The sequence below is a fragment of the Arvicanthis niloticus genome, chromosome X (assembly GCF_011762505.2).
Source record: "Arvicanthis niloticus isolate mArvNil1 chromosome X, mArvNil1.pat.X, whole genome shotgun sequence".
Taxonomy (NCBI): Eukaryota; Metazoa; Chordata; class Mammalia; order Rodentia; family Muridae; genus Arvicanthis; species Arvicanthis niloticus.
In genome coordinates, this window is record NC_047679.1 from 27268216 (window position 1) to 27295443 (window position 27228).

The 27228-nt window shown below is 36.8% G+C and overlaps 1 protein-coding gene across 1 annotated transcript in view; it reads right to left on the bottom strand.

The window, feature by feature from the left end:
• Positions 1-27228, bottom strand: part of LOC117694304 (sex comb on midleg-like protein 2) — a 93456-nt gene that overhangs the window by 24000 nt on the left and 42228 nt on the right. The window contains 11 exon segments of the mRNA XM_076918580.1: positions 52-90; positions 93-134; positions 1461-1539; positions 2828-2916; positions 4415-4498; positions 9228-9311; positions 13647-13730; positions 15083-15166; positions 17166-17249; positions 21706-21789; positions 26070-26156. Of these exon segments, the coding sequence (XP_076774695.1) occupies positions 52-90; positions 93-134; positions 1461-1539; positions 2828-2916; positions 4415-4498; positions 9228-9311; positions 13647-13730; positions 15083-15166; positions 17166-17249; positions 21706-21789; positions 26070-26156 (840 nt within the window).

The window sequence follows — 27228 nt, forward strand, 5'->3', positions numbered from 1 at the left end:
AAAAATATCATGAATAATATAGATTAACAAACAAAGGAACGGGGTAATCACCTGGTGATGCTCCTGGATCTGCAAAGAGACTGGGTGGCCAGTCCAAGGTGTGGTGACTGTTTTGCCCTTGCGTTTTTTCTCAGCTTTATTGAAGGTATGAAGTGAAAAAAAAATTATTTTACATGTAAGCTAGATCACATTGTTTAATCCGCTAGGCTTCCCCAATAATAAGCTTATATACTACTCTGCACATATTCCTAATAAAGCCTTGTCATAATGTAGGCTATCACCATGCTCACGTGATGTCTCATGATATCCATAATTTACAGTTTACTTGGAAATAGAGCATGCCTGTTACTGGAAACACAGCTAATAACTCTGTGCTTGTAATGTCATGGTTACTGAGGAAGATCTGCAAACTCTATATTGGCACAATCTCCAAAAACAATGTATAAATACTATCATTATACTGAAAGATAACCATAGTCTTTACTGTTCATCCAAAAACCTTAGGCTACAAGACACAGAGAAGATTGCAGGAAAGCCCAACCAATCAAAGCTGAGGGTGGTGAGGACCAATCAAAATGGATATATCTACAGAACATTACTGCATCTAACGTAAAACTCAGGGAACACTGCCCAGAGGTGACAAGGATTGAAAAAGAGTCAGAGAGTCAGAAAGTCTGCTGTAAGACTGGATCTCCTTGTAATATTCAGAGCAACACATAAAATACCATAAAAACCCCTAGCAAAATGTGAGCTAAACAAAAATGACAGCAATATATATACACACTAGACAGAGATAAATGCATGTGAGAGCTCAACCCTACAAAAAAGACTATAAAACTGAGGAAATCCAGGAAAGCAACAGGCAGGAATACCCAGGGAAAGTGCACTGACTCATGGTAAGGTCTCAAAACAAAGACAGAAAAACAAACACATAAACAGACACATACATACACAATTTTGTGTGTGTGTGTGTGTGTGTGTGTATACATATATATATATGTATATATACATAATATGTGTGTGTGTATGTGTGTGTGTATGTATGTATCTGTGTGTATGTTGTGTGTGCTTATACATACTGAACAGGTTATAGGTAAGAGTATCTATATAAACAGATATTCTTAATGCCAGCATGAAATGTAGGAAAATGGCCATGAATATGGAGGGAAAAAAGGAGGGGATCAATGAGACTTTTGGAAGCAAGAAAGGATAGAAATAATAGTAAAAATTGAGTCACATTCAGTAAATAATCTAATTCCCCAATAGGATGAACTTACTGTAAGAGAAGAATCTGACTTAGCACAGTGAAAATTCCTAACAATCTACCACTGTGCTTCTTCTTGGATTTGTTTTCTTAGAAAAAGTACTTTCCATCTGAAAATGCTGTGCTCTTATTCAATCTACATAAAATATACTATGAATAAAATAGGTTATATTAAAAACAGAAACAAAGCAATTACCCGGGGCTGCTCCTTGATCTGCAAAGAGACTGGGTTGGCCAGCCCAAGGTGTGGTGACTGTTTTGCCCTTGCGTTTTTTCTCAGCTTTATTGAGGTATGAAGTGAAAAAAAATTATTTACATGTAAAGCTAGATCGCATTGTTTAATCCACTAGGCTTCCCCAATAATAAAGCTTATATACTACTCTGCACATATTCTAATAAAGCCTTGTCATAATGTAGGCTATCACCATGCTCTCGTGATGTCTCACAATATCCATAATTTACAGTTTACTTGGAAATAGAGCATGCCTGTTACTGGAAAAACAGCTAATAACTCTGTGCTTGTAATGTCATGGTTACTGAGGAAGATCTGCAAACTCTATATTGGCACAATCTCCAAAAACAATGTATAAATACTATCATTATACTGAAAGATAACCATAGTCTTTACTGTTCATCCAAAAACCTTAGGCTACAAGACACAGAGAAGATTGCAGGAAAGCCCAACCAATCAAAGCTGAGGGTGGTGAGGACCAATCAAAATGGATATATCTACAGAACATTACTGCATCTAAGGTAAAACTCAGAGAACACTGCCCAAGAGGCGAAAAAGATTGAAAAAGAGTCAGAGAGTCAAAAAGTCTGCTCTAAGACTGGATCTCCTAGTAACATCCAGAGCAACACAAAAAATACCACAAACAACACTAACAAAATGTGAGGGGAACAAAAATGACAGCAATATATATATACACTAGACAGAGATAAATGCATGTAAGGCCTCACCCATACACAAAAGACTATAAAACTGAGGAAAGCCAGGAAAGCAACAGGTGGGAATACCCAGGGAAAACACACTGACTCATGATAAGGTCTTGACAAACAAAGACAGAAAACAAACATATAAACACACACACACACACACACACACACACACACACACACACACCCCTATATATATACATATATGTATGGGTGTGTGCATGTGTGTGTGTGTGTGTGCTTATACAGACTGAACAGGTTACAAGTAAGAATATCTATGTATACAGATATTCTTAAATGCCAGCATGAACTGTAAGAAAATGGCCATGAATATGGAGGAAAAAAAAGGAGGAAATCAATGAGACATTTTGGAAGCAAGAAAGGAAAGGAAGAAGAGTTAAAATTAAGTCATAATCAGTAAATAACCTAATTCCCCAATAGGACGAACTTATTGTAAGAGAAAAATCTGACTAACACACTTAAAATTCCTAAGAATCTACCATTGTGCTTCTTCTTGGATTTGTTTTCTTAGAAAAAAGTACTTTCCATCTGAAAATATTGTGCTCTTATTCAATCTACATAAAATATACTGTGAATAAAATAGATATATTTACAAGAGAACAAAGCAATTACCTGGGCTGCTCCTTGATCTGCAAAGAGACTGGGTTGGCCAGCCCAAGGAGTGGTGACTGTTTTGCCCTTGCGTTTTTTCTCAGCTTTATTGAGAGATAAAATGCAGAACAAAAATTATTCATATGTAAAGATAGATCACATTGTTTAATCCACTATGATTTCCCAATAATAAAGCTTAAATACTACTTTGCACATGTTCTAATAAAGCGTTGTCACAATATGCTATCACCATGCTCACGTGATATATCACAGTGCCCATCCTTTACACTTTACTTGGAATTAAGACTTGGCTCAACAAGAAGGAATGCATGCCTGCTACTGGAAACACAGTAATGACTCTGTGCTTGTAACGTCATAGTTTCTGAAGAAGGACCTGCAACCCCTAATTTACTGTATCAGCATAATCTCTAAAAAAAAAAAAAGTATAAACACTGTCCTTATACTGAAAGGTAACCATAGTCTTTACTTTTCATCCAGAAAACCTTAGGCTACAACACACAGAGAAGATTGCAGGAAAGCCCAACCAATCAAAGCTGAGAGTGGTGTGGACAAATCAAAATGGATATATCTACAGAACATTACTGCATCTAAGGTAAAACTCAGAGAACACTGCCCAAGAGGTGACAAGGATTGAAAAAGAGTCAGAGAGTCAGAAAGTTTGCTCTAAGACTGGATCTCTCAGAAATATTCAGAGCAACACATGAAATACCACAAATACCACTAGGAAAATGTGAGCTCAACAAAATGACAGATTTTATATATATATATATATATATATATATATATATATATATATATAAAATATATACACACACACACACATATATATACATATATATACACACATATATAGACGTATATATATACACATATATATGTGTGTATATATATACATATATATGTATATAATATACATATATATATATATATATATATATACACACACACACTCACACACACACATACATACACTAGACAGAGATAAATGCATGTGAGACCTCACCCATACACAAAAGACTATAAAACTGAGGAAAGCCAGGAAAGCAATGGGTGGGAATACCCAGAAAAAACACACTGACTTATGATAAGGTCTTGACAAACAAAGACAGAAAAACAAACACATAAACACAGACACAAAACATACACACTTGTGTATATACATATATGTATCTGTGTGTGTGTGTGCTTATACAGACTGAACAGTTTATAGGTAAAAGTAACTATGTACACAGATATTCTTAAATGCCAGCATGAACTGTAGGAAAATGGCCATGAATATGGAGGAAAAAAAGGAGTAGATCAATGAGACATTTTGGAAGCAAGAAATAATAGGAAGAACAGTTAAAATTAAGTCATAATTAGTAAATAATCTAATTCCCCAATAGGATGGATGAACTTATTGTAAGAGAAAAATCTGACTTAGCACAGTGAAAATTCCTAACAATCTACCATTGTCCTTCTTCTTGGATTTGTTTTCTTAGAAAAAGTACTTTCCATCTGAAAACATTGTACTTTTATTCAATCTACATAAAATATACAGTCAATAAAATAGATACATTAAAAATAGAATAAAGCAATTACCTGGGGCTGCTCCTTGATCTGCAAAGAGACTGGGTTGGCCAGCCCAAGAAGTGGTGACTGTTTTGCCCTTGCATTTTGTCTCAGCTTTATTGAGAGATAAAATGCAGAACAAAAACTTATTCATATGTAAAGATAGATCACACTGTTTAATCCACTATGCTTTCCCAATAATTAAGCTTATATTCTACTGTGCACATGTTCTAATAAAGCCTTGTCATAATATGCTATCACCATGCTCACATGATATATCACAGTGCCCATCATTTACACTTTACTTGGAATTAAGACTTGGCTCGGGTTTCTTCCTTTCTGGGCCAGAGCACTGAGCAGATCTTGGGTGGCAGCTCTGCCCCCAATCTCTAAGAACCCAGAGGAAGCGGGGATCCCAGGTGCTCTAACTTGGGTAATATCCTGTCTGAGCTGATCACTGAGCAGATTTTGGGCCCCAGCGCTTACCCCAGTAGTTACACCCACCCCACAAAGTTCTGATACAACCAAGATAATAGGAAAGACAGGCTCCAGTCAGGGACAGGGCAGGTAGTACTAAGGAGATACAGATGGAAAAAGGCAAGCGCAAGAACATAAGCATCAGTAACCCAGGGTACTTGGCATCATTAACACCTAGTTCTCCCATATGAGTAGTCCTGAATTTCCCATATCACTAGGAAAGCAAGATTCAGATTTAAAATCACTTCTAATGATGATGATAGAGGACTTCAAGAATTTGAGGAGAACACAGGTAAACAGGTAGAAGCCCTTAAAGTGGAATCACAAAAATTCCTTAAAGAATTACAAGAGAACACAAACAAACAACTGAAGGAATTGAACAAAACCATCCAGGACATAAAAACTGAAGTAGAAACAATCAAGAAATCACAAAAAGTGTCTATCCTGGAGATAGAAAACCTAGGAAAGAAATCAGGTGTCATAGACACAAGCATCAACAACAGAATACAAGAGATAGACCAGAGACCCGCAGGTGCAGAAGATATCATAGAAAATATTGACACAACTGTCAAAAAAAAATGCAAAAAGTTCTTAACACAAAACATCCAGGAAATTCAGGACACAATGAGAAGAACAAACCCAGGTATAGATGACAGTGAAGATTCCCAACTTAAAGGGCCAATAAATATCTTCAACAAAATTATAGAAGAAAACTTCCCTAACCTAAAGAACGAGATGCCCATAAACATACAAGAAGCCTATAGAATGCTAAATAGCCTAGATCAGAAAAGAAATACCTCCTGTCACATAATAATCAAAACACCAAGTGCACAAAACAAAGAAAGAATATTAAATGCAGTAAGGGAGAAAGGCCAAGTAACATATAAAGGCAGGACCTATCAGAATTACACCAGACTTCTCACCAGATACTATAAAAGCTAGAAGATGCTGGACAGATGTCATACAGACCCTAAGAGAACACAAATGCCAGCCCAGGCTACTATATCCAGCAAAACTCTCAATTACCATAGATGGAGAAACCAAGATATTCCATGACAAAACCAAATTTACACAATATCTTTCCACAAACCCAGCATTAAAATGGATAATAGCAGGAAACCTCCAGTACAAGGAGGGAAATTATACCCTAGAAAGAGCAAGAAAGTAATCCTCTTCCAAAAAATCCAAAAGAAGATAACCACACAAAGATAACTTCACCTCTAATAACAAAAATAACAAGAGACAACAATCACTGTTCCTTGATATCTCTTAACATCAATGGACTCAATTCCCAAATTAAAAGACATACACTAATGGACTGGATACATAAACAGGACCCAGCATTTTGCTGCATACAGGAAACCCACCTCAGTACAAAGACAGACTCTACCTTAGAATAAAAGGCTGGAAAACAATTTTTCAAGCAAATGGTCCTAAGAAACAAGCTGAAGTAGCCATTATAAAATCTTAAGACCGAGAACACAAAAGGAGGGACTCATGGCTCCACCTGTATAGGTAGTTGAGGGTGGCCTTGCCAGGCATCAGTGGAAGTGGACAGGCTTGGTACCTGAAAGTTTGGATTCCCTAGTGTTGGGGAATTTCAAGAACATGGAGGTGGGAATGAGAGGATGGTAGGAGCACACCCTCATATTAATTGGAGAAGAATAAGGGGCTAGGCATCAGTGGAAGTGGAGGGACTTGGTGCCTGAAAGTTTGGATTCCCTAGTGTTGAGGAATTTGAGAGCAGGGAGGTGAAAATGGGAGGATGGTGGGAGCACACCTTTATAGAAACGCCCAGAATTATATGGATTAGACATGATAAAGGCAGGCAGCCAGAAGACTAGATTCCAGAATTCAAACAAACAATTATCTTGATATTAAAATTTGTTTTGAGAATTGTATATTGCAGAATACATAGCCTTGGTGTGTCTACTCATCAGGCAAGCTGAGCACCCCTGCTGGAACCTCTGATGTCCTGGAATTCCAGCCAGATGCAGTGAAGACAGTGTCAGAGGCTTATCAATTTATTCTTCCCCCAACCCCTCTTCTAATATCTCAACACCCATAATCAGCTTGAAGAAGTTAATGAAGAGTCGGTGCCCCTATTCCCTGGGCTTGAGGACTGAGGTGGTTAATACTGGGCTGTCTTTCTAGGGAGAAGTAGTGGTTTAGGTGGAAGAGGGAAGATTAGCTAGGATTTATTGCATAGCCATAACTTACTGGTAGAAATATGTATAATTGTTATTAAAATGAAGTTATAATTTCTTAAATGGTACAAAATTTACTTTGATTTCAAATTTAAGGTTTTTATTGGTACAAGCTTCTTATTAATATAAAAATGAGACGAATATTGTTACTATCCTAGGTGTTATGCCTGTATAACATATTTAGAAATACAAGGCCTAGGATCTAGTCCTTCTTTAACTTTTCTAACTGATTTGAGATGGTTAGCCTGTGAGTTAAGGGCCTATAGCAAATTCATGGCTTTGAGTTTATTGTTAGGGAGTTTTCTGTATTTTATTTAGAAATAGCTGAGTGGAGTTAACAGACAACAGTCCAGATTTCCTTACATGGTTAGTTATTTTTCAAAACATCAGAAATCCACAGAATTGACATTACACACATTTCTGTATTACTGTTCATTTTGATTAGAGACCTGCCTGCTCCTGACAGCTTCCTGTCTTGGATTCTAAGAAGAAATTGAGCATTTTTGGAGTTATTCCAATTGTGATGAGACAGCCACTAGGCAAGAATTGCCTCTTTCCATCTATAGACAAAATACTGTCCAGAAAAGGACACACTTGCAGAATAGTCGACTGATTATATCTGCCTAGACAGAGTAATCAGCCCTTAATAATTCTGCAGCACTAAGGTCTGTCAGATGATCCTGGGCCAGAAGGCAGAAGAACAGATGCTCCAACGTTTTGTAGTAGAGGGAGTGTCCAGGTGTTCAGAGGTCTCTATAAATTGGCTAAGTTTTAGGTGATGAGAGAGAAAGGGGGGGCCAGTCATAAAAGGCAGATGTTCACATGTCTCTGCCAGTCAAAGATATTTGAGATATCTAGATTGGGTATTAGGTTAGTCTTCTGATTGATACTGAGCATTACCAAACTTATAAAGACTTTGGTTGACATTAAAAAAAAATTGTATAACAGCAAAAAGAAGAAGAAGGTATGGGACAGGGGTTTTCAAGGGAGGGGAAATGGGGAAAGGGGATGGCATCAGAAATGTAAATAAATAATATCCAATAAAAAAATAAATAAAAAAAGACTTGGCTCAACAAGAAGGAATTTATGCCTTCCACTGGAAACACAGCTAATGACTCTGTGCTTGTAATGTCATAGTTTCTGAAGAAGAACCTAAAACCCCTTATTTACTGTATCAGCATAATCTCTAAAAAATATGTAAACACTGTCCTTATACTGAAAGACAACTGTCATCTTTACTATTCATCCAGAAAACCTTAGGCTACAACACACAGAGAAGATTGCAGGAAAGCCCAAACAATCAAAGCCGAGAGTGGTGTGGACCAATCAAAATGGATATATCTACAGAACATTACTGCATCTAAGGTAAAACTCAGAGAACACTGCCCAAGAAGTAACAAAGATTGAAAGAGTTAGAGAGTCAGAAAGTCTGCTCTAAGACTGGATCTCCTAGTAATATTCAGAGCAACACATAAAATACCACAAATACCACTACCAAAATGTGAGGTGAACAAAAATGACAACAATATATACACACACTAGACAGAGATAAATGCATGTGAGACCTCAACCCTACGTAAAAGACTATAAAACTGAGGAAAGCAAAATGTGGGAATACCCAGGGAAAGCACACTGACTCATCATAAGGTCTTGACAAACAAAGACAGAAAACAAACTCATAAACACATGCACACACAGACACACATATACATACTTTTATATATACACCTATATGTATGTGTGTATCTGTGTGCATGTTTGCCTGTGCTTATACAGACTGAAAAGGTTATAGGTAAGAGTATCAATGTACACAGATATTCTTAAATGCCAGCATGAACTGTAGGAAAATGGCAATGAATATAGAGGAAAAAAAGGAGGAGATCAATGAGACATTTTGGAAGCAAGAAAGGAAAGGAAGAAGAGTTAAAATTAAGTCATAATCAGTAAATAACCTAATTCCCCAATAGGACGAACTTATTGTAAGAGAAAAATCTGACTGAGCACAGTGAAAATTCCTAACAATCTACCATTGTGCTTCTTCTTGGATTTGTTTTCTTAGAAAAAGTACTTTCCATCTGAAAATATTGTGCTCTTATTCAATCTACATAAAATATACTGTGAATAAAATAGATATATTTAAAAGAGAACAAAGCAATTACCTGGGGCTGCTCCTTGATCTGCAAAGAGACTGGGTTGGCCAGCCCAAGAAGTGGTGACTGTTTTGCCCTTGCGTTTTTTCTCAGCTTTATTGAGAGATAAAATGCAGAACAAAAATTATTCATATGTAAAGATAGATCACATTGTTTAATCCACTATGATTCCCCAATAATAAAGCTTAAATACTACTTTGCACATGTTCTAATAAAGCGTTGTCACAATATGCTATCACCATGCTCACGTGATATATCACAGTGCCCATCCTTTACACTTTACTTGGAATTAAGATTTGGCTCAACAGAAGGAATGCATGCCTGCTACTGGAAACATAGTAATGTCTCTGTGCTTGTAACGTCATGGTTTCTGAAGAAGAACCTGCAACCCCTTATTTACTGTATCAGCATAATCTCTAAAAAAATTGTATAAACACTGTACTTATATTGAAAGACAACCATAATCTTTACTATTCACTCAAAAAACCTTAGGCTGCAACACACAGAGAAGATTGCAGGAAAGCCCAATCAAATCTGAGAGTGGTGTGGACCAATCAAAATGGATATATCTGCAGAACATTACTGCATGTAAGGTAAAACTCAGGGAACACTGCTCAAGACGTGACAAAGTTTGAAAAAGTCACCAGTGTCATGGAGTTTGCTCTAATACTGTGTCTCTGAGTAATACCCAGAGTAACATAAAATACCATGAACACCAGTCCAAAAATATGAAGTGAAAAAATCATGGCAATACATATACGAACTATACAGAAAAAAAAATCTTATGAACCCTCCAACCTACTCAAAAACTCTATAAATGTAAGAAAATCTGGGAAAGGGAGAGGTGGGAATCCTCATGATAGGACACACCAATTCACTTTCAGGTACTGCAAATGCAGCTCTAAAAACACACATATGTAGAGAGGAGTAGGGGACATATTAGATGTTTTTTAAGGATGAAAAGATAAGGAAAATGTTGAAATTAAATCATATCCAGAACACAATTTAAGTCTTCAAAAGGATGAACTCATTATATTAAGAGACAATTTCTACCAGTTTATCACTGTGCTGTTTCTTGAATTTGTTTTCTTAGAAAATAGCCTTTCCACCCAAAAAAATTACACTATTTTTCAAAGCACAGCAAATATATTGTATAATATAGACTAATTAATGTGTGAAGCAATCACCTGGGGCTGCTCCTTGATCTACAAAAAGTCTGGGTTGGTCAGTCCAAGGTGTGGTGACTGTTTTGACCTTGCGTTTTTTCTCAGCTTGATTGAGGTATGATATGAAAACCAAAAATTTTCCAGGTGTAAACATTATACGTTTAATCCACTATGCTTTCCAAATAATAAAGCTTATAATAGTATACATATGCTCTAATAAAATAGGGTACCATCTTTCTCATATGTTTATAATAATGCCATTCATGGCATAGTAACTCTAATGATATAGTAGTGGCATGTACAAACTGGCGTTTCTCAACAACCCTTCACTTGGATTTGAGAATTGGCTCAATAAGATGGAGAGCATGCCTGATACTGGAACACAGCTAATAACTCTGTGACTGTAACATGATAGGTACTATAGAAGAATCTAGAACCCCTGATTCACTAAACCAGTATGATCCCTAAGTAAGAACAATCTATAAACACTGTCCTTATATCCAAAGATAACTGTAGTCTTTATTCTTCATCAATAAAATTTTTATTTACAACAGAGACCACTGCAGGAAATCCTAACAAATCAAATCTGAGTGCAGTATATCCCAATCAGAATTGATATATACACACACACACACACACACCACACACACACACACACACACACACACACACACAAGAACATGCATAAACCTAAGGTAAAGTCAGGGAACATTACTCAAGAGGTGGCAGAAATACTAGAAAGAGCCAGAGGGTCAGAGAGTTGGCTCTAAGAATGTGTCTCCTAGTAATATTAACACAGAAAATCCCACCAGTATAACTGACCAAATGTGAGCTGAAAATATAATGAATCAATATGCATACACACTGGACAGAGAAATGTATGTGAGGCCTCCATTCTACCGGAAGAACTATATAAACCTGAGGAGAACTGGAAAAACGAGAAGAGGAAATTCTCAAGGAAGAGCACACCAATTTGCTATGTGGATGACAAAGCTAGTGATGAAAACATATATACAGGTACTATTACAAATACTGAACAAGTTATACTTAGGAATATATATAAGTATATATATATATACACACATATATATATACACATATATATATATACACATATATATACACACACACACATATAAACATATATAAACATATACATGTATATATGTATATGTATGTGTGTGTGTGTATATATATATGTGTATATATATATATGTGTATACACACACACACACACACACACACACACACACACACACACACACGTTGGGGCGGCCAAAAAATGTCGCGGCCCAAGCAAAATGTTGAGGCCCGGGACAACCCACGTTTGGGCTGCCACTGTATCCCAGCCCAAGCTGCCGCTCCGCTCCACGGGTCGGGGTTCAGCAAGAGCGAGAGTGAGGACGGACTCGAAGAATGCAGACCAGACAGAGTGTAATTCAATTCCGTTTATTCTTCAGTCTAAGTCCTAAGTCTTGAGTTCCTAGTGCCTAGTCCCTAGCTCCTAGTCCCTCCAAGTTCCAAGTTACTTCTTCCAAGTTCTCTTCCAAGTGCCTGCTACCTGTCTTCTCTCTGCTGTGTCTGGTTCTCTGTTCTGTTCTGTGTCTGCCTTTTATATGTCTCACTTCTAAGCCATGCCTTTTGGTCACACTTTTAATCACGCCCTTAGGTCTTGTCTCTAAATCTTATCTCTAAATTACACTCTTAAGTCACACAACTTTAATCTCAGGCACCTTTAATCTCAAGGTATCTAAACCAAGATTAGCGGAGTGTTCTCAGCTGTTGTAGGCTATTGTAATCCAAGTCACATGTCAGGGTATATGGCTCAAGATGGCTGCAAAGCTAATAACCGCTTTCTGCTAAAAGTCGGCCCCCAACACACACACACACACACACACACACACACACACACACACACACACACAAACAATTTTGAATGTTAGAAGTAAAACTGAGAGAGAAAAGAGGCTATTAATTTGATGTACCAAAGTAGGGACAAATTCAAGATTTGGTAAAAGACATGGGTAGGGGGACACGTTGAAATTAAATTATAATCTCACATAAAAGAGAATTTTCTCTTTTATACTATGAAAAAATATATAATCAAAAAACAGTCTAATTTTCTACCTGTTTCTTTTGATAAGGGGATTGAGAGGTCATTTATTCTGGAGCCAATTTGACTGTCAGTGAAATGGGGGTGGGGCACGTCTCTATAGGTCAAAGATGCTATCTGGTGATATATTTAGCTTTGAGGTTGACAGGTCTGTTAAGTTTTCAGATTCTACAAGGTTTCTATCTATTAGTCACAAGATGTTAGTTCAGAAAGGAGTTAGCAAGGAATGACTAGCATCCTAGAATTAGCCCAAACAGGGTTATTATTCTTTGGATCATTAACATTCACATCTCTTCCCAGCACTAAAGTTCTAATCAAAAAATCAGTATCTGTAGATAAAGTTTCTTTCCAGAAATTACCACTCATAGTACAGATCATAAAAATTATCAAACTAACAAAATTTAAATATAGATAATTTATAAATAAAAATGCAAGTTTGAGGGGACATTATCACATATAACCTGAAACAAATGTCTAGCCATTCTTTATATTATATTACCCCTGTAATATTCTAATAAAGTTCCATCCCAGAGATGACCAAATAAAGCTATGCAAGCACACTATCTGCCTTTCAAAACAATCATTGTCAAGTAGAAATTCGTACTGCATGTGGTTTAATTTACCATGTCTGTTGTCACTCTTAGTTTTGACAATTTAACAAGTGTACCTTTTGCTCTTTTTGAAAAATTTATCATCACTTGGGTCCATATGTACCTTTCCTTATCTAGCCATTTCTCCATGATATTGTTTACCGTATCAGTTTCAACATCATTTATAAATACCTTGATTTTTAGATAATTTCTCTCTGTCTAAACTCACATCTTAGACTGGCCCCATGTGTGATTATACAAAACAACATCCAAACATAAAATGGATTGTAACTTATATGAATGCTTTAAAATGGCCCCTTGGTATCAAAATGTACAGATTAAAATTAGTGATCCATATCCCCATTTTTTATTTAAAAGAGATTTTCAGCTTCTTTTGCCCAAATAACCCCTGATACAGCTTTCTTTCTAGATAGTTTCTTTCTGTTTCTTGTGATTTATTATACTTTTTTCTTAAAGTGAAAACTGGTTTTGCCAAATACACCATTATTCAATATACAGCAAACATATCTGGAACAACAATATAAAAAAGAGCAATCACCTGGGGCTGCTCCTTGATCTGCAAACAGTCTGGGCTGGTCAGTCCAAGGTGTGGTGACTGTTTTGCCCTTCTGTTTTTTCTCAGCTTGTTTGAGGCATGAAATAAAAAACAAAAATTATTCAGATGTAAAGATTGAACACTGTAAGTTTAATCCACCATACTTTTCAAATAAGAAAGCTTATAATATTATACATATGCTCTAATAGAGCCCTGTCATAAAACAGGCTACCACCATGCTCACATGAGATATAATACTGTCATCATGGTATGGTTACTCTAAGGAAGCAACTGTGGCATGCACACCTTGATAGGGGGAATGTGATAGGGGGAATGTGAAAAAAAACAGAAAATGGAATAACATTTGAAATGTAAATAAATAAAATATCCAAGAAAGAAGGAAAAAAAAAGACTTGGCTCAACAGGAAAAAGAGCATGTATGGTACCAGGAACTAAGCTAATACCTCTGTACGTGTAAGGTGATGGTTACTGGAGAAGAATCTACAACTTATTCACTATACCCACATACCCTAAAAACAATCTACAAATACTTTCTTAATAACCAAAGACTACTATAGTCTTTATTCTTCATCCAGAAAAGTTTTGTTTGCAACAGAGACGATTGCACAAAACCACAACTAATCAAAACAGAGAGTGGTGGAGCATAATCAGAATGGCTATATCTACAGAACACTCCTGTACCTAAGGTATAGCTTATTGAAAAGTACTCAAGAGGTGGCAGAAAGATTGGAAAAAGCCAGAGGTGAAGGGAATTTGCTCTCAGATAGTGTCTCCTAGTAATATCAAGACAAAAACATATAATCCTACCAAAAACACTGACCAAATGTGAGATGAACAGTGACACCAATATATACACTGTCTAGACAGAGAAAAGTCTGTGAGGCTTACACTCTACACAAAGAACTTTATAAAACTGAGGAAAGCTGAGACAGGGAGAGGTGGAAATAACCAGGGAAAAGCACACCGTTTCATGGTCAGGTGCCAAAGATCCAACCGTAATAACACACATGCATACATATACTCTTATAAAGACTGATCAGGTTATAGTTAAGAATATATGTATAGATAGATATTCTTAAAAGCAAGCACAAACTGTGAGAAGAGAGCCATGAATTTTGCAAAGAGAAGGAGCAGAAATATGGGAGATTTTAGAAGAAGAAAATGATATAAAAGAAGGTTGAAATTTAATCATAACAAGAATGCATTCTAATTCCCCAAAAGGATGAAATTAATATACCAAGAGAAAATTTTGATGTAGCCCAGTGAAAATTTCTACCAATTTAACTTTGTGCAGCTTCTAGCTTTTGCGTTCTTAGAAAAAAGATGTTCTCTTGTGAAAACATTACACTATTAGTTAACAAACAACAATTATATTGTGAATAATATAGATTAATGAACAAAAAGAACAAAGAAATTACCTGGGGCTGCTCCTTGATCTGCAAAGAGACTGGGTTGGCCAGTCCAAGGAGTGGTGACTGTTTTGCCCTTGCATTTTTTCTCAGCTTTATTGAGGTATAAAATGCAGAACAAAAATTATTTACATGTAAAGCTAGAACACATTGTTTAATCCACTATGCTTTCCAAATAATACTACTACTCTGCACATGCTCTAATAAAGCTTTGCCATAATGTAGGCTATCACCATGCTGACATGATAACAGTGGCGATCATTTACACTCTACTTGAAGTTAATGCTCAGCTCAATAAGAGGTAGAGCATGCCTGCTACTGGAAACACAGCTAATAACCCTGTACTTGTAATGCCATGGTTTCTAAAGAAGAAAATGCAACCCCTAATTTACTGCATCAGCATAATCTCTAAAAACAGTGCATACAATGTGTCCATATATTGATAACTTTAGTCTCTACTGTTCACGCAGAAGACTTTTCTTTGTAACAGAAATGATTGGAGGAAACTGCAACCAATCACAGCAGGGAGTAATGAAGCCTAATTAGAATGCATATATCTACAGAACATTCCTACCAAAAGGTAAGGCTCAAGGAACATTGCTCAAGTGGTGACAAAGTTTGGAAAGAATCAGAGAGTCTGCTCTAAGACTGAGTCTCCTAGTAATATCAATAGCAACACATAAAATCCCACCAACATTAATGTCCAAATGTGAGCTGAGCAAAAATAAATCGATATGTATACAAACTGGACAGAGAATAGCCCACAAAGCTTCAATACTACATAAAGAACTATATAAAACCGAGGAAAAGTGGAAAAGGGAGTGGTAGGAATAGTCAGCAAAGAACACGTTTACACTGTACACTGTTGTCAAAAGAAGCGAGCCATAAAAGCATGCATGCAGGTATTATTATACAGATAGAACATGTTATATTTAAAACTATGTATATACATAGATATTCTTGCACACAATGTTGGGCCTTGGACGAGGTAACTCCATTTAACCTGTTACCTTCAGTCATGTAGGACACAGGTAGAGGGCGTGATTAACAAGTCTCTACCTCCAGAGATTTAAATATTAATGAATTATCAAAAGGCCAGGGGCGTAGCTAATTAAGTTATTCCCTCCCCTTTTTCCTTCCCTATAAAATGAGAGTCCCCTGGCCTTTGGCGGGGGAAGCGCATACCACCTATATCCATTAACCATGTCATGAACAATAAAGCTTTGGAAAACCGGACTCCACCTGTCGCATGGTCTCTCCTCCTGATTCTCAGCTTTTGGAACCCTGGAACCTTGCCAATGCAGCCGCTGGCCCGCCCGCCGACAGCTGCGTGAATGTGAATGTGGGACCCTCCGCTGGCGATGTGGGACGCCCGCCCGGGACCCTGATGCCGGACCGCCCTGGGACCCTGCCACCGGACTCCCTCCCCCCCCCCCCCCGCCCGCGAGATTTCTTTCCCACACACAAGCACTGTTAGTGAGAAAAGAGGCCATATGATTTTCAGGGAAAAATGAGGGTTATATGGGAGTTTCAGGGGTAGGAAAATATAATCTCAAAATAAAAGGTAATTTTCTGTTTTAAAGCATGAAAAACAATCTATAATTAGCAAGCAATCTAATTCTCCAAAGGAATGAACTTGTTAGAATAGCCAGGTAATTTGAATTACTACAATGAACACATTTCTATTGATTTATGACTGTGCTACTTCTTGTAATAGTTTTTTATAAACTGAAAGCTAGTCTTGTTCATCATTACAGCATTTTTGAATATAAAGCAAACATCTGAATTTGCAGAAAAGAATAAGAGGGGGACAAGGTTGAAATTAACTTATCTCAGAAAAAGAACTTTTTTAAACTTATAAAATGTTTAGAATCAGGAAACCATCTAATTCTCAAAAAGGTGAACTTATTAGAATAACTAGCTAATTTGAATTAGCATGTGAAAATATCTATCAATTTATCACTGTGCTACTTTTTATATTTGTTTTCTTAAAATGAGAAGGTCTTTCCTTCTGAAAAAAAAATCACACCATTATCCAATATACAGAAATCACCTTGTAAGTCAGTATAGACAAACAAAGCAACACAATCACCTGGGGCTGCTGCTTCATCTTCAAAAGATGTGGGCTGGTCTTTCCAAGGTTTGGTAACTCTTTTGCCCTTGGGTTTTTTCTCAACTTTGTTGTGTTATGAAATGAGAAACAAAATGATGTACATTTAAAGCTAGAAACATCATGTTGAGTATGTGTGCCAAATAATAAAGGCTCTCATCATAATGTATACACTCTAATATACTGTTGTCATAAGAAGGCTCAGGTGATATGCTGTTTCATAAAATGCTCAAGTGAAAGCTAAATTTTGACAATTTTACTATTTTGGATGAAGATTGATTGCCATGTTAATTTTAGCTATGTTCACAGCAACTAGAGAAACCAATGAGATATTTCAGTATCAACACCTTAATAGCATTCTTATGAGTAATGAACTTTACATAGTAAAATCTAGTAGTGGCTTTTGAGAGAGAGACATGAAGGACATAAACATATTCAAAGCTCAACTACATTTACTTGGTGTTTTACTTTACAAATATAATAGTCAGTTTACTGCCTTGATTTTTCCATATTCAAACACATGCATTCATTTAACTCATGATAACAAATATCAAAAATGTTTGCAACTTTTTGACATCCAAGTTTTAATTTTTACCAAGGAAGCAGTCTATCCTGGGCTACCGGGACAAATGTAACATCATTTTAGTGCCACTATAACTTTCCCTACCATTTATAACTAAGTCACCTATTTTCGACCAGCTCATTTCATTTTTAACAACTACTTTATACTCCATGTTTAAGACTTCCCTTTAATTTAAAAACAATGTCACTAGTAATATCACTTGCATTAGTTTTTCTTATACAATCGCCCTGTCAGGATTTTCAGGATTTTGACCAGGACCAGACCATTGATGGCTAGTCACATTGATAGCATCACTGAAGATTCCAGCTATGACCCTGAAATGGTTATTCTTGGCAATTTCTGGAACTCTTGTATCTCCAATACAGTATTCCTTTATCCATCTTCCATTCCCTTTCTTGCTATCTTTAGTTTCTTGTTTTACAATCTCACTGCTAGGTTTATCCTTAGTTCCCTCTATTTTCATCCAAATCATTAGGTTTCTTCTGGCTCTGTTCCAAATGCAACTTGCCTTGCACTCAACTGTCCACCTCTACCAATGCAGTACATGATGTATCACTTCCATCATTACACTCCAGAAAATTGGAAAAAGGTCTACCTTAAGATCCAGGAATACCACTCTTGGAAATATACCCAGAAAATGCCCTACAGGCCACAGGAGCACGTGTTCCAATATGTTCTTTGTGACCTTATTTGTGACATCCAGAAGCTGGAAACAACCCAGATGCCCCACAACAGAAGAATGGATATAGGAAATGTGGCTCATTTACATATTGGAATGCTACTCAGCTACTAAGAATGAGGACATCATGAGTTTTGTAGCCAAAGGGATGGAACTAGAAAATGTCATCCTAAGTAAGGGAACTCAGACTCCAAAAAACATGCATGGTATGTACTTAAGTAAATATTAGCCAAAAAAAAGGACAGAATACCCAAGATACAGTCCAGGGAACTCAAGTGAGGACACCTGAATGCCACTTGGGAGGGAGAAGAAAGCAATCACAGGGGTAGAGGGAGAGAGGGACCTGAGATGGAATGGGGGTGGGGGAAAGGTAAGAGGGGAACCTGATCTGGTATTGGGTAAGGGAAAAGGACTGAAGTCCTGGGGGCCAGCAGAAAGAATGGAAACAGGCAACCTCAGGAGGTAGGAGATTAGCGGGACCCTCCAAAAGGTACCATAGACCTGGGAGGTAAGAAACTTGCAGGACTCAAAGGGAGGGGACCTTAGATGAAATGCCTTACAGTGGGGAGACAGAACTTGTAGAGCCCACCTCCAGCAGAAAGACAGGGCATCAAGTAAGGGATGGGGTTGCCATCCCATAGTCAAAACACAATTGATCCTGTCTGAAAGAACTATAGAGACGGAAATGGAGAGGAGCCCTAGGAAAAGGAGGTCCAGTGACAGGCCCAAAGTGGGATTCAGCTCAAGGGGAGGTACCAAGGCCTGACACTATTACTAGAGCTATGGAGAGCTTACAAAAAGGGACCCATCATGACTCTCCTCCAAAAGGCCCAACAAGCAACTTAAAAGAGTCAGATGCAGATATTTGCAGCCAACAAATTGACAAAAGCTGCTGACCTCTGTGGCTGAATTAGGGAAAAGCTGGAAGAAGCTGAGGAGGAGGGCGACCCTGTAGGAGAGGACCAGCAGTCTCAATTGACCTGGACCCCAATATCTCTCAGACACTGAGCCATCAATTAGGCAGCATACACCAGCTGATATGAAGCTCCCAACACATATACAGCACAGGAGTGCTGGTCTGGGTACTGTCAGAGAAGATGCAAACAAACCCTCAAGAGACTGGAGGCCCAAGGAAGTTTAGAGGTCTGGTAGGGTGAGGGGGGTGGAGGTGGGGAATGAGGATACCCTCCTGGAGACAGGGCAGGGGGCAGGGAAAAGGTATGGGATGGGGAACAGTCAGAGGGTGGACCGGGAGGGGAATATAATCTGGAGTGTAAAGAATACAAAAAGATTATAAATAATTTTTCTTTAAAAAGCAACAGAATAAATATTAGCAATCTAGATCTGTAAAGAGCTAGAGAGTAAACATTCTGAAGACAACATATAATCTCTATGTCACATATTTGTCTTTGCTTTAAAAAGCAAAACAATAGAAAAGCAGAGAACACATAGACCAATCTCATCACATAACTACATGTACTGGTTATGATTCTTTGTAATATCCACTCTGATCTCTATGGAGGAATCACTGCTGCATTTGATTTTTAAATATAATTCTTTGCTATAATGTTTTCTCTTGGTTAAGTTCCTACCTCTATCTCTTTCTGCTCCATTCAGCAAAAGATCCAAAACTGTACTTTATTAGATTAAAGGCTTTCTCTGTAAAAGACCTTAACCATTATATTACATCATCTTCAAATATTCCTGGGTGCTGGTGAGTATAGTTCAGCATCACGAGTGCTTGTTCATTCCCAACACTTATCAAGTGGCTCACTTCAACTACAGCTCCTGAGGATCTAAGGTGCCATTCTGCCTTGAGGACAACTGTACGTTTAGTACAAAAACATACATGTAGAAACATGTATATAGATGTAGAGCTATAAAAACATAAAACAATTTTATGGTCCTTACTCCTCCATATACAAATCAAAATATCCAGGCAAAGAATTCAGAAGTCTAGTTGTGCTGGCTAGTTTAATGCCAACTTGACATTTCTGAATTGAGAGAATAATTCCAAAGTTTATACTATAGGCAAGCCTTTAGGGCATTTTACTAATTGGTGATTGTCAGTGGGACCACTCCTGGGCTGGTGGTCTTGGTTCTATAAGATGGCTGAGAAAACCATGCTAAGCAAGCCAGGAAGCAGTACTCCATCAATGTCCTCTGCATTGACTCTTGCCTTGTTTGTGTTCCTGTCCTGATTTCCTTCAAAGATGGACAGTAATGTGGAAGAGTAAGCCAAATAAACCCTTTCCTTTCCAAGATGCTTTGATGATGGTGTTTTATCACATCATTAGAAACCCTATGACACTAGTTTTAAAGATGATTAATGATCTCAAAAGTGTTTTCAAATCAAAAATCATCAGAGACATTTCTTTAAGTAAATGGTAATTAGCAAAGAGGCCTGCAATTGGTCAACCTTCAGAAACTGACAAAAATTGGAGTACCTAACCTTAAATGGGATGTCTGTATCACACCCTTCCCTTCAAAGCTCAGGTAACTATGTGGAAAAGCAGGCAGAATGATGAAGGCCGGGCAGAAAAAGACTTTGCCCAGATAACTTTTCTCACAAACAGAGAAGATGAATGTAAGAACTCAGAAACACCACAACAGACTACACATGTCTTGTATAAGCTCACGCCTCATAAAACCCCATAGAGGTTCCCAGCATAGAGGAAGGGAAGGGGTCACAAATTCCAGCACTAGCCAAGAATTTATAGTTGCTAGAAAAAGGAAAATCAGTTTCCTTCAATGGAGTAACATTGAGTATATAAACCACACACTAAGACAGGCCACATGCTCAAAAGTAGGAGATTAATACAAACCAGACACCTATTTTTATATTTTTCTCATCTTTAAGAGAAATAAAATACTGTCAGAGAGATAGTGATATGCAACACAATTTGAAAGAAGTTGGGAGAAGAAAAAGAATATAATCAAAATACATTGCCTGAAATTTTAAAAATATAAAAGCATTAAACAAAGAAAAATAAAATAATTTTAAACAATGGTGCCACATAAGTGAGGTTTTACATACATTAGAATTTCATAAAGTCAGGAAATATTCTAATTCTACCGCTCCAAAATATTTTTATTAGAATGACCAGCAACTTTGAACTAGTACAGTGAAAAACTCATTTATCATTGGGCTACTTTCTGCATTTGCTTCCTTAAAACAGGAAAGTCTTTCCTTCTGAAACACTATACCATTATTCAAGGCACAAAAATCATCTTACGAATAAATATAAAAAAACAATCACCTGGGGCTACTTGGACATCTCTCACTGGTCCAGCTTCATCTTCCAAAGGTTTGGTAAATACTCTGCCCCTGGGTTTTTTCTCAGCTTTGTTGAGGTATGAAATGAAAAATAAAAATTATGTAAATTTACAGCTAGAACTCATCATGTTCCTGTATGTATGTCAATGACTAAAGCTTGTTATCATATAATATATACGCTCCTACAGTAGTGTCATGGAAAGGCTACCATCATGCTCACATTTTACAGTTTCTAATTGCCTGATACTTCAGTTTGGATAATTTTAATATTTTATGTGAAGATAACCACCTAATTATGTTTTAGTTGTTAAGAGTTAAAAAAGAAATATCAGTATCAGTGGTTTCAAAATTAGGTTCTTGGGAAAAATGAATTTTACCTAGTAAATACTAATTATAGTTAAAATGATTTGCAGGTATTGATATCACTCACACAAATACATACTCCAAGCTCAAATAATTAGCTTTTTGAAGGCTTTATATTTTTGAAGTTGAAACAGTTTACTGCTTTCTTTCTTCATTATCGAAAGACTAAAAGAGTCTGTATAAACAGGACTTTTGATAGCATAAATCCCATCTTTCCACAGCCTTTTAATTCCACTTATACTACTCACCAAAAGGTACATAGTCCATCCTCAGTTGCCAGGGCAAATGTAAGATCATTAAGATGGCACCAAAGTTTTATCCCTCATTTACAACTAATTTACCTTATATGTCTGATTCTTACTTCATTTTTAGCAACTACCTTACACTTTAGGTTTAAAACTTCTAGTTAAAAAAACTCTAGTAATATTAATTACTTTGCTTTTTCTTACATTATCTTCCTGCCATCAGTTTCAGGATGTTGATTTTTAAATCTATTTCCATACTGCAAAGTTTTCCTGTGCTTAAGTTCACATCCTCCATCAAAATCAGATATGGCACTTAAAAAACAAACAAACAAGCCCTGTGCCAGATACCAGTAAATAAGTGTTGGCCAAAAGGTTCCACAGTTCTCTAGGATAGCAGTCCTACAGTTCAACCACTTTAGGGGTTGCATATTGGATATCCTGCATATCAGCTATTTAATTATGATTCATAACAATAGCAAAATTATAGTTCTGAAGTAGCAATAAAATAATTTTATGGTTGGAGTCACCACAACATGAGGAACTGTATTAAAGGGTCAGAGCATTAGGAAAGCTGAGAACCACTGCTACAGGCCATTGCTACTAACTAGTTACATTCTAAAACTTCATGGCAAATTAGTTTTAGTATCTGAGCACACCGCAAGCTTCTATCTAGGCCATGGAACAGTATACCTGGTACTAAACTCCAAGCCCCCTCTAGCTAGGAATCATGGTGTTAATAAAAGGTACTAGTAGAAGAGAAAAGCAATCATCAATCTGGCCTGTCTACTAATACTATGTGCTATGATAGCCATGTGCCTGCAAGACACATGATAAATAGATAAATAAATTCAGGCAGTCATCTCAGTCAGAGAATGAGAAACTTAGCAACATATATAGAAAACAGAACAGAGTAATTATGAACCAAGTATCTAGGAAAAGAAAACTCAATAAATCAAAATACAAAACTTAGTAGACAACTGGCTCCAAGCAGGGAGGAGGATAAGATATAGGCCCAAAGGTGGTGAGTATGGAAGGCTAAACAGTCTGAGTGCCACATCTCATCTTCTTTAGGAGCAAGCATCCGTTGCACAGCACATCAATGAGTAATGAAGAGAATCTGCAACAACCTGAATGGCTTAGGCATATCTGTAAGATTAATACTGTAGGGCAAACTAAAAACAAAAAACAAATCACAGGAATTAAAGAGGCTAGAGATTAGAGGTATGAAGGTGGGAAGGAATAGCTAACAAAAAAGGCCTCTTACAGAATCATATGGAAAAAAATTTAAAAAGTCATATGGAAACTGACTACAGTAGAAAGCTCCTGAAGCATATATATTCATACTCATGTATGAAAATTATAAGTGAAGTGATTATGTAATGCAGGGAAACGAGCTCAATTAAACAACACATATTACCAAAAATACCCTCTAATACAAGAAATCAGTTATCACTTTTTGAAGTGTTAACTTAGAGAACCATTCCTAACACCACAGGCCACAGTCAAAGCTATTAATTATCCTCATTAACTTAAAGGCAAGAATCTCAAGATAGTTACTTACTTTCCTTCCAGAAGACAAGAGTACACTTCTAACACCCACACCAAATGAATCACAACTAACTGCCTGTAACTCCAGCTCCAGAAATATTCAATGCCCTTTTCTATACTCTAGGGATACCTGCATCTACGTACAACATACACACACATACACACACAGCATACACACACACACACACACACACACACACACACACACACAGAAAGAGAGAGAGAGAGAGAGAGAGAGAGAGAGAGAGAGAGAGAGAGAGAGAGAAATAATTTAAAAAACTACATTTCTACCTCAATAACCAAGTCTCCAAAAAGTTAAATGGTACAAGAATTCAAAAGTCCAGATAAATGATCTCCCATCTGATTCAATGAGCAGAAGAATAAATTCACACAGTCCACTCAGAGATAGGCTGAGAAACTAGGTAGCTTACATAGAAACTAAACCTAAGAGTGATTCTAAATAAAAAGAGCTAGGCAAAGAAATCCGAATAAATCAAAATTTAAAACCAAGCTGACCACTGGCCCCATGCTGAAATGAGGAGGAGATATAGATGTAAATGAAGACCATGAGTGCGGCAGGACAAACAAGCACTTTGAGTGTCACACATCATATCTTTTGGTGGTTTGGAGATTGAATTACAGGCTTCATAATTCATTTATAAATAAGGAAAAGGACCTGCAACAAACTCAGTGGTCAAAGGAATACTTATAAAGCTGAATCATGCATACCAAAAATAATAATACATGTAATGAATGGGGTGGGGAATTGGCTTTAAGAGCAGATGGAATTGTGGGGAGGGATATCTAACAAGGAAAGCCTTCAGAAATGTCATATGGAAATCTACTACAATAGAAATTCCAGGAAATAGGTATGCTTAAATAAAATAAAGTGACCCAGTCATAGAAGGACACCTGCCCCTTCCAAGACACCATGTTTTAAGAAAAAAAATCCAGATTTAGAAATGGGCTATCACTTTCTAAAGTGCTGGTCAATGGTGTTCCATAGACTTCTCCACTAACACTACAGGCTACTGGTAATGCTATTGGTTCCTTACTAAAATTTCACAGTAAAATCTCAAGGGAGTTTTAATTTGGGGAATGTACTACAAACTTAAGTCACAAAACATGCAAAAATGTAAAAGGTGCTGAACTAAGATTTACCTTTACTGTCTATGTTTCATACTGTCAAAAGGTTCTACACACTATCAGAGGTGATAAGGTCAATCTGACTCATACACTAACCTTGTGTGTACAAAATGGACCTTCCTGCAAAATACACTGGTGCAAAAATAGCAGAGATGTTATAAAATTAAAAAAGAAAACACTCTTTGACTGGATTTAAGCTCACTCCATTAGGTGGAGCCCATACTTGACACTGTTAAACTAGCAAGAATCTATGATTAGATAGGTCCAGAGCCTTAAGGGAAATCATACCTGTATGATTCTACTGAATGAACATAAAAATAAAATGACTCCTATAACAGATTGCTATGCCTATTGATCAGTGTATCACTCAAGCATCATCAGAGAATCTCCTTACAGCGGCTGGTAGTTAAAACAGTGACCTACAAGTAGACACCATGCACTGAACAAGAGACTCTAGTGCTCAACCTTGAGTGAGATGTCTATTTCAAACCCCTCCCCTCCAGGCTCAGGAATCTATATCAAAGAACAGGCAGAAAGTGTTAGTTGAACTAGAGTTGGAAAAAGACTTCCATCAGACAACATTTTTTAAAAAACAACAAAGCAGATGCACATGCCTTGTACAAACTGAAGCCTAACAAAATCTCAGGATGGAGCAGAGAAATGGGCACAGATCCCACCCCTATCTAAGAAGTGATAGCTATTGCAGAAGGGAAAGTCTATTTTCTTCAGTGTAGTAAAACTGATTATACAACCACTAATACATAAAAGCATTAAACAAAAATAATTTAAATCAATGTTGCTACATAAACGATTTACACATAGAAAAAATTCATATGATTAGAAAATAGTATTAATTCTCCAAAAGGATGCTTTAAAACAACCAGGAACATTGGACTAGAACACTAAAAACTTGTGACAATTTATCCTTGGGCTACTTTCTATAGACTTTCATAAAACACAAGAGTCGTTCCTTCTGAAACACTGCACCATGATTCAGTGTGCAGGAATTACCTTGTAAATCAATATGGAAAATAAAAGCAATCACCTGGGGCTGCTTGGTCATCTTTCAAAGTTCTGTCTTCATCCCCCAAAGTGCTGGTGAATACACTGCACCCAGGTTTTTCTGCAGCTTCTTGGAAGTATGAAATTAAACAAAATGATGTACATTAAAAGCAAAAACACATTATGTTCTTTTATATATGCCAAATAATAAAGATTCTTATAATAAAACACAGAATCCCCTATAGTGTTGTCAACAAAAGGCTACCATCATGCTCAAGTGATATGCAGCATCCAGTTGCCTGCTAGCCCAGTTCTGACAACTTTAGTATTATCTGTAAGGAATACCTTCCAGGTCACTTGTGTCTATCATCAATAGTTTAACAAGAGAAGAAATTGTGCAATCAATTCCGTCACAATTTCAGTACTAGAAAAAAAAACTAATTTTACTTAGCAAACAACTACTTCTAAATAAATTTTTTTGCAGGGTGACATAAGAAATATACACATTCAAACTCAAGTTACTCATTTTTTAAAATTTGTTTCCTAATATAAAACAGTGTACAAAATTGCTTCTTCTGGATGAAAATATCATACATATCATGTGAATAAACAGGACACATAAAAACAACTGTCCCATCTTTCTGGAACCTTTTTATGCCACTCCTTCTGTTCACAGACAAGGATGTAGTCGATATTCAACTATAAAAGACTTTTTAAAATTATTTAACAAAACTTAATTGCTACTGTAACTTTACCCTTCATTCACCATTAATTCATCTTTACCCACCAGACTATTATTTCACTTTTAACAACTGCCTTACACTCCAGGTTCAAAAAGAAAGTTCTCTCAAATATAAAATCAGTTAACTGTCAACATAACTACACCCTTCCTTAACAACTAACTTACTCATATAAAAACCAGACTTTTATTTTTAACAACTACCTTACATTCCTTGTTCAATATGTCTCTATTTAGAACTCCAGTAATATTATTCACATTATTTTTTTTAACATTGTCTCCCTGCCATCATTTTCAGGATGTGACCAGCACCAAGAGCATAACATTGACATTATCACTAAAGATTCCAGCTAAGGTTCTGAAAATGGCTATTCCTGGAAATTTCAGGATTTTTTCTATCTCTAAGACAACAGTGTCCCTTTATCCCGACTTCAACTCCCTTACTTGTTACCTTTAGTTTCAG